Below are 21735 nucleotides of genomic sequence, written 5' to 3' on the forward strand. Positions count from 1 at the left end.
ATAATTTAAAATAATATAACAACTATTTTGGGAATATATATTTTAATACATAAATATACAATGTAATAATAATAGTAAATAGCTAATGGCCCATACTACACACCAGGTATTGTTTTAAATACTGTACTTTATATATTGAAAAAAGTCAAAAAAGTACTTTGAAAATCCTGTACTTTAAAGACAAGGGAAAATACTAATTGACTAGATAATCATCTTCTTTCCTAAGTGCCTTAATTACCTTTAATCAACATGAAATCATCTAGAGGAAATTTTCACCTGAAACAGCAAGATGTGTACTTTTTCATGTGATCACAAAATAAGACACCGGTGGTGGCCACAGCATACCAGAAGAGAATGATATGAAAAATTCAGTCAGTCATCTGGTTGTTTTGTGAAATGATGCTGAATTCCATCAAAGCGTTTTTCTAACGCACGATTTTCTTCTCCTGAGGCGTGATGTTATGTAGCTGAAGCCAGCACCTAGGTGTGGAAATCATGCTTAATGTCATGCATATGATTAGAACATCCCCTCACCTCTTTCTTTATTTCTTCTTCATCTTCCAGTGTCAAAGCAGCCAGTTGCTTAGCTCTCTGCTCCATCAGATTCACATATCGAATTGGATTTGACAAAGCTTCAATCACATCTAAGTAGGTAAGAGACATTGTAGATCAAAGATCCTGGAAGTATTGATTACCCATCATCCATCCATGCATTCATCCATCCATTAGTTCATTATCCATCTACTCACCCATCAATCCATCAATTCATCATTTATTTTTAATTCTAACGTCTACCAATAAAATTACCCACTCATTCACCCAAAGTTTTTGAAATGGACAAGAGTCAAGAGCTTTTGCTGAAACCTCAGGAAGAGAGCATTCAAAAGAAGTCAGCTCTGAGAGCCAGACTCAACAGGTTCCAGATCAGAATGTCTCAATACTCCATACTCTTTAGTTTCTTTTGGGGGGGGGGGGTCCATCCATTCCAGCAATCACCCCTACACTTGCCTATTTGGCCCAAATGGCATTTCATCAATGGAGACACTTCACATACAAGGCCTGTTTTACAGACTGTTAAAACAACCAAAAGGTTTGGCAATATGGGTTTCATTAGCACAGGACACTGTCTAGCTGGGGAACCTGATGGCTTCCACCTTTGGACGGGGCCTGGGCTCCAAACTTGCCATAGTCTGCACCACTGTTTAGTATATTACACACAGGTCACTTAGCACCATAAGTGTTTTAAATTTATTATTCCTGGCTGACATCATCATAAATTAACTTTTCTAAACTTAGGATTCCATGAATGGAAAGAATCAGCATTCTAAAACTGACTCAAGGCAAATTAATTCCACAGATCCAGACAGACTGCTGTAGTACTGTGGGTTACAACATGTCGAGCCCCTGATAATAATACTACCTCCTGGTGGATAAATATGCTTGATGCTTTATGGGAACTTGAACTAAATTAAATTAAACCTTATTAATAAAGGCTTGGGTAACTGACCTTCTAAACACATATACAAAATAGAGGTGATTCTGAGGACAGAATTTCCTGCTTTTGTTTCCACAAATATGTGGATGACCCCAGAAGGAGACACCCATCTGAGTTAGACTGTTTACCTGCATATGTGTCTGGGACGTAGTCTTTCACCTCTATGTAGACAAAGAGAGCTGGGAGCATCAGCGGTTGGTTCCTCTCATTCCTCAGACAGATGTAGTGATAGCCTGGAGGGTGACAGTGATATTGTGTGTCACATAATTTCTTTGCAATGTTAGTTAGAACACAGGAGCAGCTATGTGGTAGAAGTGTTTATTTTAGGCGACTCTGGATGACAAACGGCTCATTTCTTTCTCATTTTAATCACATGGTTTTGAGTGAAAAGGTATTATTTTTCTCATCAGACAGGAAAACAATGTTGATTCTGATTTTTTTTTATTTCTAACTTTCTCCTCAAGAAAGAGAATTCAAAAGCATGTGTCAGGTTGAATTATTGGTCCAAATTCATCCCTTGGATATGATTTCTTCACTTGGGGTTTAGGCAATATGCTGTGTTCTGGATGATGAGACCTTAATGATGTGCAAGCGGAGGCTTAGAACACACTTGCATAGTCAGTCCTGTTTTGTGAGTTCCAGTGGGCTGCCGGGAGAGGCCCATACCAGGCGCCAATGCTTGTCAGCCTGGGCCCCTCAGTGAGCACACATAGAACAATCCTAACCCAGCCCACAGCCTGAAGCACATGGCGGAGCCTAGGTAAACCTTGCCAGCCCACAGACCTGAGAGTCTGAAGATGAACACTTGTGATAAGCTACTGAGTTTTCAGATAGTTTGTTATACATAATTATTATACAATCATTGTGGCAAGAGTTGATTCAGACAACACAGCATGCCACAAAGGCATGAAACTGTCAGATTTAAATAGTCTTAGAAGAAGACTATTCTTAGAATAAGACTCTTGATGTTTTAGGTGACTCTTGATGACAAACAGCTCATCTCTTTCTCATTTTAATCACATGGTTTTGAGTGATAAGGTATTATTTTTCTCATCAGACAGGAAAACAATGTTGATTCTGATTTTTTTATTTCTAACTTTCTCCTCAAGAAAGAGAATTCAAAAGCATGTGTCAGGTTGAATTATTGGTCCAAAATTATTATAGAACAAAACACCAAAGCAGCAAGTAGCTTCACAAACCATTCTTTAGTAATTATGTAAGACAGTGATCATTTTCTTTACAACTTATATACAAAGTTTCTCACCATGCTGTCTATCCATACCTGGCCGAATTGCTTGCACTGGCAAGATCCTGTGACCAATAAATTTACCTCCTTCTTCATAAGCTGCTATCCTCAGGCAGGCCAGGGAAGGAAGAACCACCTACAGAGGCATTGAGGATGCATGTGGTTACAAGAAGGAGCCACTCCCAAAAAGAATTAGAAAGACATTATTCATATGGGTCTTGCTTTTCCAAACTCAACTAGAAGCTTCTACTTAGTGAATTGATGACAAGTTGTTCTATAATTTAAATTTTCAAAAGGAGAAGTGTTACCAGAGATACTGCTTTATCTATGTTTCATCACCTTCTCCTAAAGAAAAATTTGTTCAACACTCAGACCATTTGCATCTGACATGAATATTTTCAATGTGGAAATGACAGAAATTCTATGTTTAGGTATAAAGAGTTAGTGGTCTTATCATTGTTTAAGCATTTGCTACTATATTTTCAAAGCAAATTACTTGCATATTTTCAAAACAAAAAAACAAAGAGAAGTTAGCTTTCAGATTAGTTTTCAAAATGATATTGCTTTATAAATTTGTAAAATCCCAAATGAGGCACCAAGTAATTGTACATTTTCCCTTCCATATTAAAATGCAGAGTTATATCCTATGTCAAAAGCACTAGACCAACTGTATCCTTAAAAACCTCCTTTTCTAACAAGAGCAAACCCACATTTATTGACTATTTTTGATGTGCCAAGCATTTTCTAAATGTTTTCAGTGTATTAGGGAATATTTACAACTTTATGAATGAGACACTATTATTAAATCCAATAAACATAAAAAACACTAAGGCACAGAGACCTTCAATATAAACATTCTCTTTGCAGAAGACTTCCTTTGTAGATACTTTGGCCAGATAAAACAAAGGGCATGGTAAGAAAGTCTATCATAGAAAAGACTTCCTTTGTGTGACAGAAATGTGTGAAAAAGATTTGCTTTTGAGGGGAAGGCAGAGAGAAGGCCCAGTTGAACGTGAAAGGTTTTTTACTGGGTCAGACAGGACCCAGACAATATGGAATGACCAGCTCCCAGTGGCTAGAGATTCTAGGGAATTTAATTAATATATTTTTAAGTAAGTATGGACTTCCTTTCTCTCAACTACCATATTATACCTTACTTCCCACTCTACTTCATTTGAGTCATAATGAAATTATGTATCACTTATATTATGAGAGGATATGAATTAGATTTATATGTTATTCTGGTCTTCCAAATGAGGTATACTAGAATTAATTGATTTATAATATACTTCTGAAATTCCAAACAAGTAATTCACAGAGATCTTGACTAGTTTTTTTCTCAAGATAGCTTTGAAAATGCTATTGCTTTATTAATGTCTAAATTCCCAAATTAAGCAACAAAAAATTCTCTTTTTTTTCTCAGTGTCAAACACCTAGAATACGTGGTTCCATGTCATGTCAAGGACACAAGACCAACCTTTTTGAACACAATGGGCTCTTCTTCCCAGACAGGGTTTACAGCATTTCCTTGTGATGTCTTGGTCTTTAATGCTTTCCTCCTTGTGTCCACAGGCAGACCAAACATATCCACTTCCACATAGGTCCCGACTTTCTTATCAGAAAGAAACTGGCCTGAAATAACCTAGAAAATAATAAAAAAGGAGCTCTTGATAAATGAACAATAGTGAGGTGAGGAAATGCTTTTGGGAGGTACAAATGCTGATGCTGAATGTTGAATGATAAATAGAAGCAAGTGTACAAATATGATTTCTCTTTTGGCTGAAGAATTAGGAGAGGAACAATGCAAGTGCTAGGCTCAGGAGGAGTCAGTAGGCAAAGTTGTGGAGGAGGAAATAAATAAACAAGTATGAAAAGTCAGATGAGGTTTCTGCCTTTTGTACTTCAGACACACCTATTAAATGGAAGTTTGGTCCTTAGAGCCAACTGACTATAAAGGTTTTCCTAATAATTAAAAATGTTAGAAGAGAAAAACTCTGAATTTAGCATAATTATAAATAAAATGAAAAGATAACTTAAGAGTACAAATTTAAAATATATCATAAATAGAAACTCTATCATTTTAAAACAATTCCTGTTGTTCATAAAATTTAACTTGAAGGAGTACTGGTGATACTGTGATATCCTAATTCTCAAAGTTGTTACACTTTAAATAAAAAGCCACAATGATAATTGAAAACCAAAACTGACAAATACTGACTTTAAGCCATCAAGCCCAGTTTATCATCACTCTTAACCTCACCTGCTGAGCCATCCACACAACTGTGGTTATCCTTTGCCTAGGTATAAAACGATCAGATATTGTGGAGTTAAGAGATTTTAAAATCACATATTTATAAAATGTCTCCCCTGTCTGCCTCTTCTCACCCAATTTTCAAAATCTGAGTGACCCTCAGGATTCCAAGTAAAGGCGCCCTCTGCTTTAACACAGAGAGGCAGCAGTGGAAAGCAAGTGCTGATGGGCAACCCAGTGGATCTGGCTGGTCTGGCTGACACAGCTGCCTGTTGGCCACGAGCTTTCTGAGCTCAAGTCACTGAAAGGGGCAGAATTTTCAAGATTGCGACTGAGTCAGAAAACAAACACAATGGCAGCCTGGGAGTGGCCATCAGAGGTCGAGTGAGGCCAAAGTCAGCTAAATACTAATGTGGTCAAAAATTCCAAACAATTTAGATACAGAGCCATGAGGTAGAGGCTGTCTGAATTTGTCCTGGGACAACTAATTTCTCCTGAATGTTCTCTGTAGCCTGAGTACAGTCATCCCTCGTTATATCATGGTTCACTTATTGCAGCTTCATTGTATTGAGGGTTTTTCAAAAAAATATATCTAATTCTGTATCACAGAGTTTTTGCTATATTGTAGGCTTTTGCAGTATATAGATATTTATATAATACTTATGATTTTAATTATTTTTGCCTACGAAATTGAAAACAATATAACAATATAAAAATGTTAGTTCAAACATATTTAAAGAATATTAAATTGAAATAAAATACAGCATGTACTTCATCAGCGGATGAATACCATACTGTACACAATGGACACGCAGTATGCTACTACCACTTGTGCAAGTTTGCCACCATGAGGTTGTACACAGAACACTATTGGCTGATGGAATGAAAGGTGACCAACCATAGCACAATGTTCTGTATCCTGGGTGCCGATTGGCTCAGTGACTGTAGCATCGGTGTGTTTACTCTCCCGCACTGTGCCCATACGTTCAGCATCTCTCCTTGTCCACTTCACATCGATGTCTGATTTCTGAGTGTAGTGTTGCTCTGCAGTGTTGTGTTTTTGTGAAATTTTCATAAAAGTTTGAATTTATTTCAAGCCCTACCATGCCACCCAAACATTCTGCGCCTTCTAAAGCTTCTGGCAGTGAACCCAAGTGCCAGAGGAATATGCTTACCATCAAAGAAAAGGTGGAACTTCTTGACATGTTAAAGGAATGCAAAAGCTACGCGGCTGTAGGCCGCCATTACGGGATCAACAAATCTACTGTTCGCTACATAAAGAAAGATGAGAAGAATATTAGGTCTACAGCAACTTTTAACAAGACTGCAAAAGTGGTGGTCACTTCCCGCAATAAGGCCATTGTGAGGATGGAGTCTGCATTGGCCCTGTGGATAAGTGACTGCAGGAAGAAGAATATCTCGCTGGGTACCAACACCATCTGGATGAGGGCCAAGAAACTTTATGATAGTTTTGAGGAAAGCACGGATGTTCATGATGGTGATGAGGATGAAGATGAGGATGACAACACAGAAGCAGGACTGTTGAGTGCTTCTCCCACCAGACCAACCCCATTCAGTGCCAGCAAGAGCTGGTTTGACAAATTTTGGAGATGCTTTGGACTCAAGAGTGTTTCTCTGCATGGAGAAGCTGCCTCTGCAGGTAAAAAGCAGTGCCAGCAACTCCCCATAACTATGTTCATCACTCAGATGAAGAGATCAGTTGTGCCTACGTCTTTAGTGGAAATAGAAGTTATGGCCCAGGACAAAGATACTGTACCACCTGATGAAGCGCCTGATGAAGTGCTGCCTTCAGAAGAGCTGTAATGCTCTTCTTGGCTGTGCAGTACATCCATCTCATTGTCATCACCTTCATTGCCATTAGTACCGCTCAGCTACATAATTCATGATCTTCATTGTTCAAGTTGTAGTATACTTCACTGGTGAGTACCCATATAGAATTTTATATGTTGCTAAAATCACATAGGTTTAAGGGTGTAGAAAGTATTTAAGAGCATATGAAGTGTTTATAAGAGTGTGGGAAAGGTTAATAAGAGAGTGGGAAAGGTTTATAGGAGTGTGGGAAGGGTTTATAAGTCTTTGAAATATATATAAATAATAAAATAAATATAATGCCACTACTTCGAGGATTTTCACCTGTCACGGGGTTCTCTGGTAAACAACTCCCGAGATAAGTGAGGGATCACTGTACATGATACCTGCTAGCAACCAGCTCTGTTCAATTTGAGGTTCTGCATGAGAACTATTTAACAGACTTTTTATATCTTTGACACAAGCTCTGTGAGTCACAGGGGAATTCAGAGGCACCAGTGCTTTTGTGTGTTTATGGTCACTGGTCAAAGTAGAAGTCCTTAACTAACCCTCATCTCTCGTCAATGACATGATGGCGGCACATCATTTGAGCCCACAAGTCCACTCCGGCACTACAAAGTTCATGTTGGAGGATCAAAACGCAGGTACCCCCAGACATATCTGCACTTCACCTTGGTTCCAGTGGCACGGTTAAGTGCAGGGCTCTGCTGCAGCATGGCCGTCCATTCACGGGACACGGACAACTCTAGACTGGTGTCTCCCTTCTGCACTCAGGCAGCAGTGCACACTTTTCTGGGGCTCCACAGCATCCCTTCAACTCACTTTCCTGTCTCTGTGTCATTGTTTTATAATTGCTTACACCACCACAATAGAATGTTCAAGAAAACATAAAAGAGTAAGCCAACATGCACAAAACGAGATGAATCAGCACAGATAAAACCTTAGTTGGACTCAACTATAACAATAATTGAAAAGAATTTTAAAAATAACATTTTATCAGTATGTGATGCTTAAGAGTATATCTTAATCAAATGACAGGAATTGTGCATCCTTTGTGGAAGACAACTTCCTAAAATAAATATAATCTTAAAGCTCTAATTCTGCCAACTCCACTCTTCAGATATATGCTGTGGAATAAATTCAAAAGAAATAATTGTGAGAGATGTCACTGAAATTTTATTTTTAATCTTTGGTATAAACTGACAAACTGTAAAGTAAAAATGGGCTCAATGAGCTTAGGGTAGATATAAATTAGTGAAACTGTTACAGAGACTTTTTAAATATAGTTTTTCTTATGCCTTTTGTATAGGGTTAATTGGAAAACTGAATTGATATCCAATAAAAATGTTTCTTAGTTAATGGTTATCCAGTAAAACTGAAAATAAATAAAACTTTTAAAAAGTAAATAAAATTTAGCTAAAACAACTAAGAGCTTACAGAATTCATGTAAAAAGCTCTTTATAAAAATGATTTCCCATTCATGATATTAAAAATATTTTCTCAGAGCTAAAAAAAATTATTTGCTATAACATCAATTTCAAAGACAGCAGAAACCATTTAAAATTAATTTTTAAGGTCAGCTGAATGTTTAATAAAACAATTTTTAATTTAACATATGTTTTAAATCCCTGAATACTCTGATAGATTTTCAGATCTATGCTATACTAAGTTCAGAGATTTTATTCACTATTTGACAATTTATTGAGAATATTTTCTTTCTCTAATTTTGTTCAGTGTGGATATTTCTGTAGAATTAATAGAGAAAAACAGGCCAGAAGATTTTTACAATATAGAGCACTAATTTTTGTGGCAAATTCACTGCTGTGATATTTACACCAAAGAATGGGCTGGCACCCAACTTGTTTTAATGGTTAGGGTCCAATTTTTATCCTGTTAAACCTTCATCTCCTGCATGTGTTAGCTTGGGCAGGATGGACATCAAACCAAGGCAGGGAGGAGGAGGGAGACGTGTTTCACCCACCAACTCAACACCCTGAGCCTGGTCTGATAATGTGCCAAGTGTTCCAACACCACAAGAAACACCATGCTAAGACGGGAGGAGGGCAGGCCTTGAAATTCTATGTATTGTTTCCACTATCTGGGAAAGAAAGCCTTGAAACTGTGCTTTCATTCCAAGGACTGGGAGCAGGAGGAGGAAGAGGAGGTCCACAGTGCCCAAAGAAGCAGCGCATAAAACAACTTTGGTTGATTGTCTACCTCTGGTCACTATCTGTTTTATGAGGGGGATCCCTAATGCTTTCAGAAAGAGCCCATAAATAACCTTGGGTAACTGCCTCAACTTTAATTAACTGCCTCCTGTCATATATCTGTTTTACAACAAGATGAATAATTGGGGTCTGGAGCAAAATCAGCATTCAGGCTGACATATCCTCACACATACCTCAATTAGGGTAGTCACATCCCTCTGGGAAAGCTGTCACCACCTTTACCGGTCAATTAATATGTAACTCCTCCCCCTCGCCCCCATTCCACCAACTATGTAAGATCTCAGAACAAAAGACCTGAGGTCTTTAGGCTACCTTTACCTTGCTTTGCCTTGAACCTCTGCCTTTCTCACCTACCTGGGCAAAGCCCATTCTCTTCCATGACAATGTGTTAGTGTTCACTAATAAACACTGCTTGCATGTTAATAGACTTGCTGATCTTCAATTCATTACTGCATCAACAGGAAGAACAGGATTCCTTCTGTAGGACATGTAGCTTCTGAAAATTTTGACCATATTTTACCATGCATAATAAACACTTTTTGCCCAAATTTTTTGAGGGAAAAGTATGGATGTGCATTATAAATGGGTAGTACCTGAAATAACTTGTGTCTATTCTTGTGTTTTGTAACTATTTGTTACATAAAATTTCTTATATCATATGTTCAAAAATAAATGCTAAAATTCCTTTATAATACAAAAAGCAAATATCTAAATATAAATAAATAAATAATTGAATTTAAAGATTAAAACAAAAGATTTTTTTTTCCTGAAACTTTGGGCCAAAAATGTGGGTGTGTATTATATGCAGCAAAATACAGGTAATTTGGATTCAGTGTTTAAAAAAGAAGTACGAAGGAAGTTGAGACTTTGTTGGCAACTACATTTTTGATGACTGAACTACTTTACCTATGCAAAATAGGTACTGTTCAAGACTTTTGTTGGGGACAATTTTGTAGCAGAAATGTACCTACCTTAACAGACAAAGTGTTGGCCACTATGCCATCGACGATGCCTTCGGTGAATGGGTCAAAGTGCTTGTCAGGTCTCCTCATAAACTCTGGCTTCAGTCTGTAGCCACTCTTCCCATTATATTCATACATCCCCATATTTATCTGCATAGCTAGGTCTGCACAGCAAAACACAAACCTCACTGTGACTCTGTTTATCTTTTCAGGAAGAAATAAAGATTGTATCACAGTCCACTTTTGTTCCCTCTTTAAATAGAAATATTTATGCATTATAGAAATTTAGGAAATACATATATGAAGAAAAACTGAGCTGTAATCTCCAAATCCAGAGATAAGTCTCTACCAACAGGCTGGTGCATATTCTGTTTTCCTACTTCAGGCATATTATGAACATGCAGTATGTACATTTCATCGAACATTTGTCTGTTTTAGTTTAACAGCTATATAAAATTGTTCTGAATAACATTTGAATACACGTATTAACCCAAGCCTCTCTTTGGGAAAATTTGTCTTTTCTAAATTGTCACCATTACATATAATGCTTGTATGACAATCATTGTGGGGAAATCTTTGAAGATATCATTAATGATATTCTTAGGAGTGAAATTTCTGGGTCAAGATATGTACTTTGGAAAGCCTTCAGATAAACCTTACTAAAATGCCCTTCAGAAATCTTAAACCACTTCAAAGCTCTAATCCATTTCTAAGGATGGGCTCTCCACATATCACCAACAGTGGGTGCTGTAATTTTTCTTTTTTAATTTATAGGAAAAAAATTTTCCTTTAAAAAATTTTCATTCCTTCAATTACTTACTAGCAATATCTAATTACACATTAACTCACTTCTAACAGACAAAGATTACTGGTCAGAGGCTTCTAAGACTCTGTATGAAGTGAATGTCCACACTAATTGCAATTATCAGGTTTAAAAAAAGAAACGCATTTTAAAATCATAAGAAATCTAAGACACTGTCATTTATTCTAACTTATCTCTATTGGGGTGGACAATAAGGAGGTGATGGTAGACATATTTCAAAATTTCATGAAACAAATTACTTTTAGGGCAGGGAGAATAAGTAAAATTGTACCTCTCATGTCATGAAGCTATTATAACTATCATACTAAAAATGAACAAAATTAAAGAAAGGAAAATTGTGGACTTAAAAAAAAATTAACTCCAAAAGCCTAAAAAAATTACATTAGCAAACAATAATGTTTTTAATTTTATTTTTTATCCTCATCTGAAAATATGTTTATTGATTTTAGAGAGAGAGAAAAGGGGGGGGGAGAGAGATCTATCAGTTTCTTCCCATAGAGGCCCCAACTGGGGATTGAACCCACAACTCAGGTATGTACCTTGGTGTGGAATCAAACCCACAACATTTTGGTGTAGGGCATGATGCTCCAAGCAACTGAGCTACTTGGGAAGGGGACAAATCATAAGTATTTAAAAATAATACACAACAGAGACTTCTGGCCCAGATGGAGGCATAGGTAGATACTCTTCACTTCCTTGTATAACCAAAAGAATGATAACAACCAATTTAAAATTTAACAACAACAACAACAAAAAACAAACAAACCAGAACTTCCAGAAAATTGAACTGTATGGAAGTTTGACAACCAAGGAGTTAAAGAAGAAATATTCATCCAGACTTATAAGAGGGACAGATATGGGAAACTGGGGAAGAGAGGACATGCAGCAACTGAGTGCTCCCACATTCATGTGCGGGTAAACTGGGAGGAATAATTGGGGAGCAAGACAGACCATGCAACCCAGGGACCCAGCACCTGGAAAATAAAGCCTCAAAATCTCTGTTTGTAAAGACCTGTGGTGGTTGTGGTAGTGGGAGAAACTGCCAGTCTCATAGGAGATTCCATTGGAGAGGCCCACAGGATCCTAGATCATACACAAACCCACCCATCCTGGAATCAGCACCAGGGCAGCACTTGGAAGGGTGGGATTTGCTTGTGGGAAGTGGGGGAAGTGACTGAAAATGGGGAGAGAGCTGAGCAAGTGGCATTGTTCCCTCTCTGACCCTTCCCCCACATACAGTGCCACAATTCCATGAAGGGGGTTGCCCCACCTTGGTGAATACCTATGGCTTCACCCCTTACAACATAACAGGTGCACTGAGACAAAGAAGCATGGGCCAAAAGAAAGAACAGATCAAAATTCCAGAAAAAGTCCCTGGTTGTTTAGCTCAGTTGTTTAGAGCATTGGCCCAATATGCCAAAGTTGCATGTTCAATCTCCGGTCAGGGCTCATAAGAGAATCAGCCAATGAGTGTATAATAAGTGGAAAACAAATTGATGTTTCTCTTTCTCTCTTCCTCTTCCTTCCTCTCGCTCTCTAAAATCAACAAAGAAAAATAAAAACAAAAAATGCTCCAGAAAAAGAACGAAGCCATGTGGAGACAGCCAACCTATCAGACACAGAATTCAAAACACTTGTAATCAGGATGCTTAAAGAAATGATTGACTATGGCTGCAAAATAAAGTAAGAAATGAAGGCTATACAACATGAAATAAAGACAAATATACAGGGAACCAACTGTGAAGGGAAGGAAACTTGGACTCAAATCAGCTATTTGGAACAAAATGAAGAAATAAACATTCAACCAGAACAGAATGAAGAAACATGAATTCAAAAAAATGAGGAGAGGCTTAGAACTTCTGGGACAACTTTAAACATTCCAACATTTGAATCATAGGGGTGCCAGAGGAAGAAGAGGAAGAGCAAGAAATTGAAAACTTATTTGAACAAATAATGAAGGAAAACTTCCCCAATCTGTTGAAGGAAATAGACATACAAATTCAAGAAGCTCGGAGAGTCCAAAGAAGTTGGACCCAAGGAAGCACACATCAAGATACATCATAATTATATTACCCAAGACTAAAGAGAAGGAGAGAATCCTAAAACCAGCAAGAGAAAAGGAGGCAAGTTACCTACAAAGTAGTTCTCATCATGCTATCACCTGATTTCTCAAAAGAAATCTTGCAGGAAAAAAGTACTCAAAGTCATGAAAAGCAAGGACCTACATCCAAGATTACTCTATGCAGCAAAGCTTTCATTTAGAATGGAAGGGCAGACAAAGTGCTTCCCAGATAAGGTCAAGTTCAAGGAGTTCATCATCACCAAGCCCTTATTACATGAAATGTTAAAGGGACTTATCTAAGAAAAAGAAGATCAAAACTATGAACAGTAAAATGACAACAAACTCGCAACTCACAACTATCAACAACTGAACCTAAAAAAAACAAAAACAAACTAAGCAAACAATTAGAAAAGAAACAGAATCACAGAAATGGAGTTTACATGGAGGGTTATCAGTGGGGAGGGGGAAGGGGGAGAATGGGAGAAAAGGTGCAGGGATTAAGAAGCATAATTGGGCCCTAGCTGGTGTGGCTTAGTGGATTGAGTGCTGGCTTGCAAACCAAAAGATCACTAGTTTGATTCCTAATCAGGACACATTCCTGGGTTGTAGGCCAGGTCCCCAGTAGGGGGAGCGTGAGAGGCAACCACACATTGATGTTTCTCTCCTTCTTTCTCCTTCCCTTCCTCTCTCTCCAAAAATAAAATAAATAAAATCTTTTTTTAAAAGAGAAGCATAATTGGTAGGTACAAAATAGACAGGGGGAGGTTAAGAATAGTATAGGTAATGGAGAAGCCAAAGAACTTGTATGTACAGCCCATGGACATGAACTACGGTGGGGGGATTGCTGGAGAGAGTGGGGATACTGGGTGGAGGGGGATAAAGGGGAAAAAATGGGACAACTCCAATAGCATAATCAATAAAATATACTCTAAAATAACACACAACAAATAAGTAGAATGTATCACAGGATCACAAGAATAAATATTATGAGATCTATCAATATATTTTATCACATTTTCTCACAAAAGAAGAAATGAACACATCAGCATCCCAACAGAAGCCAGAGACATTTAATAACATTTAACATAAATTTCTAATACACTTGTAGTCATTAGGACAAGTGCATACTCCTTTAATGCATGAAAGAATATCTCAAAGTCACAGCCAACATCTACTCAATGGTATCACAGCAGCAGAATTCCCATTAATTTTAGGATGAAGAGAAAGGAGCAACTCTCAATACTGTTATTTATTATTATTCTAGAACAATCAGTCCAAAGTTCTAAGAAGTGAGGAAAAGTAGATGTGATTAAATTATTGTAATTTTGTATCTGAAAAACCCAATAGTGGCAAAATAGGCAATTATAGGATTTTAGGAAAATTATAATTTATAAGCCAAATTTATATAATAAACATACAAATATTAATATCCAGAAATAATCTGTTAAAAAACATAATGTTAAAAAAGAGAGATATAATGTTAATGAAATCATCTAAATAAGCTAGATTCCTAATGAAGACAAGTGACTTTGCTAAGGGACTTAATATAACAATATTTTAAGTGAAAAGCATTCTTTCTGTCATAAGAAAAATTAAAAGATAAATTATTCAGATGAATTTATAAATTTAATATAATTTAATCAAATCTGTCTTTTTGAGGGATGAAGAACCCATAATGACAATTAAACCAATATAAATTTAATGTGATTTTAATAAAAATATCACTTTTTTAGTGGAGGAAAAGGAAACAGGATAACAATTAAACCAAATTCATCTGAAACAGGAATCCCAGAGGCAATGGCAAGAAAAGAAATGAAAATTACCAGCCCTGAAGGAGAATTTCCACTTCTAGGTATGAAACCATTTATTAAACAGTACAATAACAGTAAGGTTTGGGTTCCAGAAAGCAGACAAATTTGTTAATGGAAAAGCATAAATATCGAAAAAATGGACCCAAGCTAAGAAGAACATAAAAGACAGAAAATTGTACTTCAACAACAATAAAGAGAAAAAAATAAAAAGAACAACATAAAAGGCTGAAACTATTAAGCTGTAACTTCAGGTCACTATAAGAAAAGATTGAGCCCTGGCTGGCGTAGCTCAGTGGATTGCATGCAGGCTGTGAACCAAAGCATCGCAGGTTCAATTCCCAGTCAGGGCACGTGCCTGGGTTGCAGGCCACAGCCCCCAGCAACCGCACACTGATGTTTCTCTCTCTCTCTCTTTCTCCCTCCCTTCCCTCTCTAAAAATAAATAAATAAAATCTTAAAAAAAAAAAGAAAAGATTGGTACCTTGCTGAGATTATACAGCAAAATTAAAATTAAGTAGATGAAAGGGTAAAATTACAAATAAAAAACATGAAAGAATTAGGAGTAAATATGAATCTGATCCTGGGTGGGGAAGCCTGTAATCCTAAAAGCAATCCAAGATTCCATAAAAGAAAACATTAACAAGTCGAATCTCATCTGTTTCACAACATAAGAAAACATACCCTTTATATAAAAAGTGCTGTTACAAAAGAATAGGGAAGTTGACAATAGGCCTAAATGGGTAATTCATAAAGGCAGAAATATAAAACACACTCATAAAAACAGGAATATAAAAAATTTTAAATCCACATAGTTAAAAATCTTAACGTCATTAATAATCAAAGAAATAGAATTAAAACAACAGTGAAATGATAATATTTTGTCTGAAAGTGAATTAGTATTATTTAATGATAATACTTAACCAAGATCTCAAATGAGCAGAAACACCTCCCATCATATGTTGTTGACGAGCAGGAAATCTGGTGCAACATATTTTGATGAACAATTTGGCATTTTGCAAAACACTCTTAAAACTTTCACATCTTTTAACAGAGTAATTCTGTCTCAGGAACATTTCCAAAAGAACATTAGGAGACAGACTTGACGATTTATATTCAAGACTGTTCTCAGAGCATTGTTTACAGTAGAAAAACTCTGATGTTCTGTGACAGGAAATGGGTTTTAATGAATTATGAAATGTGCTTAACATACAGATAATAAAATTCACGTTTCTGTATAGCACTTAAATAGATATTTGGAATTAAGTGAAAAAGCTTATATAAGTGTGGCTAAAAAACTTTACAGATTACAAGGCCAAAAGTTAACAGTGTTGTATCTCTGAGTGATAGATAGCATTCCAAATAGTTTTATTCTCTCTTTATACATTTTTTAATTTTCCAAATTTGCTATATTAAGTACATATTACTTTAAAAAGTATAAAAATTTTTGTTCTAAAATAATGCAGCCCTGACCAGGAAGCTCATCTGGTTAGAGCATCCCTGCAATACATCAGGGCTGTGGGTTTGATTCCGGGTCAGGGCATATGCAGGAGTTAACCAATGAATGCATAAATAAGTTGAACAAATTGAGGTTTCCCTCTTCTATGTGTCTCTTTTTCTCTAAAATGAACAAAAATCAATATTTTAAAAAATAATGCAAAAACCAGTAGAAATAAAGATTTATTTGTAAACCATTGAAGACAATTGCTCAATTTGAAAAATTCACTTTTTTTTTTGGCGTTGGTATTTCCTTTACTGAAATTTGCTTTCATTTGTTTCAATCAAGTCTGGCAATTTTCTCTCCTTAGGAGTGGGGTTTAGACTCTTGGAAATGCAGCTTCATAACAACAGAAGTGAGCATGAACTGTGCTACTTACCCACTGTTTGAAAATTCAGGGCAACCATCTGACAGCCCGCATTCCAGAAAAGCTGCGGCATATAGTTGGATGAATCGACACGTGTTCCTTTCGGATAGATCCTGCTAAGCTGCATTTTGTTATATCTGGACCATCATGTTAAGTAGTGAATACAATTATAAGAAGAATTAGCCAATAATATTAACTGAGAAACCGCCTTCCACCTCTCTCCACTGAGGACATGAACGAAATATTGATGATTTCATTGGGCTTGTAGGTGAAATATGTAAAAACCCTGCTGAACAAACAGAGTAATGTGATTTTACAATATAAATGAAGCATCACCTTTGCAGAATCTTGTAGGTGAAAACTAATAGGTAGCAAAAATGGCTGAGTCAAAGCGAACATGATTTTGTGCAGATTACTAAGCACGGGCTTAATGATTAAAGACACACGAGGATGCTCATGGATGGCAATCCTGTGAGAAGATGAGGCCGTGCTGGGCAGAGGCAGATATCGTGCCCCACATGGCCGCGTTTGGGACTCTGATCCCATCCTCACCCTTCTCTGGGAACCCTGTGTGTCACGGCTGCGGCACTTTTTATGATTAATAACAAGGTAACCATAGCACTGAAGGTTTTGACCTTGTTTTGTATTTGGGATCCTACCATCATCAGTTTTCCACCCTGAGAATCTTTCTCTTATTAAACAACATCTACGTGTTTAGAGTGCGACAGACTATTCCTATTACTGAGTCAGGCAGAGTTTAGCTGTTTCTGAGGTCAGGCTGTGGGACTGGGCCAAATGGAGTTTGGACTTGGTAGCTACATATATTATCTACGACAAGTTGCTTCCCTTTTCTGTACCCCAGTTTCCTCGTCTATAAAACAGATTGAACAGTTCCTATGTCGTAGGTCTATTGTAAGGATTAAATTAAGTGAGACAGATAATGAAAGGGCGGTCACACAGACAGTACCTTATGAATACTAATGATAGTGACTTTTATACTGTGGCTGTTTTTATGGAGTTTACATTTGTTCTCTCTCCTGTGGTGAGCTTTAAAGGTGATTTCTTAAAAATTCTAGAACTTGCTTCATGAAATTGAGCTCTTTGGGACATTTAGTATTAATTTTATGAACAATATTTAAAGAGCTATTTCATTTTGGCTCATAGATAGTAATAACAAGTTTTTGTTGTCAGAAGTTTCAACAAAGTTATTACGAGTAATATATATTTATATTCTCATATCATTATTTCCACTATTTTTTGATTGGACATCTATGACATGTGCCAGGATGCAAGATGCCAAGTTAGGTAGGTGTGTGTGTGTGTGTGTGTGTGTGTGTATATATATATATATATGCACCTCACATGTATTATGTCTTGTACACACACACACTTTACATATGTTGTCCCTAATGCAAACAGTGAGCCATAAACTGGCATTGTTATTCCTGTGTTACAGACTTGAGAATTCAGGAAGATTCAGCAAACTGACAAAGGACAAAGAGCTTGAGGGTAAGAAAACAATCGTGAAATCCTTCACTCCAAGGCTATTTTCTTTTGCATGTGCCAGGCTACCCCTCCTCAGCAGTGCACATGAACGTGAAATGATCTATCATGCCCACATGACAGACTTAAGCCATTTCATGCATCATTTTGCTTATTTAAAACAGAAATTAAATAGCACACGGCTTCACTTGTGCCAACTGTCAACATTCGTCTAATCAAGGATACTCTACAAATTCCACCGGAGACTTTGTCAGCTGCTCAAGCCCTTTGGTTTCCACGAAGGAAGACATTTCAAAACTTCTATTTCTTTCTGAGTTAGTGACAAAAAATAGTAAGAGATAAAATTCAGCATTTAAATTATAACATATAAGAAGTAGGCAAATGGTCAGTGAATTTAGGGAGATTAATATTCAACGTAACTTTTATACACATATACTTCAGGACTATTTATCTGCTATAAAAATTGAGTCTTGTTAGTTGTCTCTCCCAGTATTTACTACCTGGGTCAGATGTGCTTACAGCTGCACAAGTCAGGGACATGGTGGCATTAGGGTGGGGAAATTAGTTTTAGTTGTGGGTAGTGTGGCAATGACAGCTGTTTCATCCAAAGAGCATAGGCTCTGGAAATCTTTTGTTTGCTGTCCATTCAGATTGATTTCTGGGGGCCATTGCTGGGATTAACTAAAAAGACCATGGGCATGTTTGTTAGAGGCTCTTTCTTTTATACCCACATTGTCACTGCCTTGCCTCAGTTTGTATACACGTTCTGGTTCAACAGCTGATATATGTGACATTAGAATTAAGGTGTTTCAAAGCAAAAGGACCCTTGGAAAATTCCCCGTCTGATGGCCTCATTTTCCGATTAGACAACAAGGTTGGGAGGTGAATGCACTAGAGGCCTCTACATTCTCGAACACAGAGCAACATTTCGAAAGTGAAATCCCAGCTTCCAGTTAGAGTGGGAAAACGGAAACAAAGTTATCTTGGTTTGGAGGGTCTAAGAAGCAGGAAGCTTCTCTGTCTTGCCCCAGCTAAGAATGGAACTGTCACACACAGCCCCAAGACAAGGGTCACACAGAGCTCCCACACAGCACTCAGCTGCTAAAGTTTTGTTCCCTTTGAGGTATTTTCCCCTTTGATGCCCACTTTCCGTTACTACAGCCTCATTCTTCTTCCTAATACTTCCTAGATTCCTTCACCCTTCTCCTCACCATCCGCAATTTAATCATCTGTAAGCTAAACTCTTAGTTCTCTTCTTTATGTCCATCAAGTCTATTTTCATATGACTATTTTAACCATGACTGCTAATTAAAACTAAGTCAATTAATAGATGCAATTTAATAGATACTTTGTAAGCTATGTGCTGTATTGTTTTTTTTAAAGTGACAAAATAATATAAAACACAAGGAGAAAAGTAAGTACGGAGAAAAGTAAGGAGAAAAGTAAATAGCATCTTTGACTGATGCTATTGTTACCAGGTTCTGAAAGACTTAAATATATCAGTTCCTTCTCAACTTGGCTGCTTGTTTAGGAGCTTGTGACTTATGAATTAGAAAAATACTTATTTTACAGCAAAGGAAAATTAGTTATATAAAAAAAACTACTTTAGGACATTTCAAATTGGATAACTTATGACACGTAGCATCAGTAATTGTAACTTCAAAGAAAATATTAGAATATTTATACATAAGCTGTAGTGGAAATTAAATTCTTTATTGTAGAAATATAGATACCATATACCAAGTTAAGACCCTTTCAGCAAAATTATACAATTTTACCTGTGTGCTAGGTAGAAGCTTAGATTTTTATATATCTGTAAAACTATCCTTCATAAGAGGCTGCTGCATTTAAGCAAACATTCAGTTTTGAAGAACATGGACTTATAAGCAGATAAAAAGTCCTAAAGATCTTTTAACCTAATAGCTTCTTACATTTTATGCAACTATGAAGGGTAATTTCATGAATGGACTGTTTTCTCTAGATGGAGAGAAGGCGATAGTTTTCTTTGCATCCACTATGGACATGCACTTGGATAGAGGAAAAACACAAAGTGATACGAGGGTGACCATACATTCTCCTAAATATATAAAGCAGGCTGAACAAATGGAATGTGGGTAAAGTGGTTGATTTGGTTCTATTTCTAGTCATCAGGGCTGACCAGTCACTGGCTGCTTCCCTTCTGGGGCAGCTAGATAGTTTATTCCAACACTGTCCTTTGTACAATGGATGGAGTCTACTGTGTTGTTGCAGGCAATTACAAATGTGAAACTCTCAATTAACTGTACCTTGGCCTAACGTACGTAGCCCTATGAAGTATTTTAGGAAACATCATGGAATATTTTGTCATATGGTTCATATATATACACACACACACACACACACACATATAAAGTATATAAAATATGTATGTATAAACTACATAGTCAACCCATGCATATACTAAAAACTTCACCAGCACAGAATAATGGTTCTACTAAGGGTATTTTGGGGCTAATTATCCTCTGTTTAAAATACACTTACTATGTGTAACATTAGGAGTTTTTCTTCAGGAAAACTTACTTTTTGAAGTTTCAAATGATTCAAACTTGACTGGCTGAATGTAGTTCACCAGGTTAGACATCTCTTCTGTGGCCATGGCCTCGCTCCCTGCGGTCCCCTGGAAGCAGGAATAAAAATGACATTCCCAGAATCAACATTATATTATCCAGAGTCATTTTCCCAGGGCAATGATCTTGTAACCCCCGAGCGCAGAAAAGCATCCCTCCTCTTCTGATTATGATGATTGCCATTAGAAAGTTCATTCTGGGAGAAAGGCAAGGCAAAGCTTCCCATTACCCAAGTGTGGAGCAGGAGCTGGAGGTTTAGGGGGCTCTCCTTGTGCCAGCAGCATCAGCCTCCCCAGGAGATCCTTAGACACCCGGTGTATCAGAATCTGCATTTTACTACATGGATCCAAATGCACACGAAAGTTTCAGAATCACTGAGCTACATTTCATCTGCCACAGCAGGACAGCCACAGATGATATCTAAAGTTACTAAATCAAGAACTCACTGTGCAAAGAGGAAATTAGTATGTGGGTAACCCCCAGGTGAACTGAATTTATTTTTTTAAAGTTGACTGTGGAAGTGGGTTGGGGTGGGAAAACAACTACTGTTTTTCTTTGCATAAATATTCTTCCCTCCCTTCTTGGTATCTGTGAGCCTATTAGGCAAGCAGGGCAATGTAGGGTAGGGGTCAGCAGCTCAGGTTCTAGAGCCAGATTGCTTGGTTTGAAATCCCAAGCCTACCACTTAGAGGCTGTGCAATCCTGGGCAAGTTATTTAACTGTTCTGTGCTTCAGTTTACTCATTAAAATTAAGATAAAATCAGTTCTTATAACATATGGGGTTTTTATGGTTATTAAATGAGTTCACTTATGGGAAAGAGCTCAGAACAGTGCTTCGGACATAGTAAAACATCATGTTACTTTAACTATGGTTAGATATTCCATGTTATTTAGATTTAGTTTTTTTTAAATTTTTTAAAATTTTAATTGTTGTTCAAGTACAGTTTTCTGCCTTTTCCCCCCATTCCAGCCCACCCCCTCCAGCCCTCCCCACCTCCCTCCCATTTCCACCCCCCCCCATTGTTATTGTGTCCTTTAAAGAGAAAACCAATACAG

At 37.1% G+C, this 21735-nt stretch overlaps 1 protein-coding gene across 2 annotated transcripts in view; it reads right to left on the reverse strand.

The window, feature by feature from the left end:
* PLCB1 (phospholipase C beta 1) overlaps positions 1 to 21735 on the reverse strand; it is a 660986-nt gene that overhangs the window by 116550 nt on the left and 522701 nt on the right. For both annotated transcript variants that reach the window (XM_028524211.2, XM_028524212.2), the window contains exons 16-23: positions 20633 to 20729; positions 18299 to 18383; positions 16583 to 16707; positions 10022 to 10176; positions 4219 to 4383; positions 2778 to 2877; positions 1624 to 1728; positions 535 to 644 (exon numbers count right to left, since the gene is read on the reverse strand). In XM_028524211.2, the coding sequence (XP_028380012.1) occupies positions 535 to 644; positions 1624 to 1728; positions 2778 to 2877; positions 4219 to 4383; positions 10022 to 10176; positions 16583 to 16707; positions 18299 to 18383; positions 20633 to 20729 (942 nt within the window). The remainder of the gene's footprint in view (positions 1 to 534; positions 645 to 1623; positions 1729 to 2777; positions 2878 to 4218; positions 4384 to 10021; positions 10177 to 16582; positions 16708 to 18298; positions 18384 to 20632; positions 20730 to 21735) is intronic.

The sequence above is a fragment of the Phyllostomus discolor genome, chromosome 9 (genome assembly GCF_004126475.2).
Source record: "Phyllostomus discolor isolate MPI-MPIP mPhyDis1 chromosome 9, mPhyDis1.pri.v3, whole genome shotgun sequence".
NCBI classification, from domain to species: Eukaryota; Metazoa; Chordata; class Mammalia; order Chiroptera; family Phyllostomidae; genus Phyllostomus; species Phyllostomus discolor.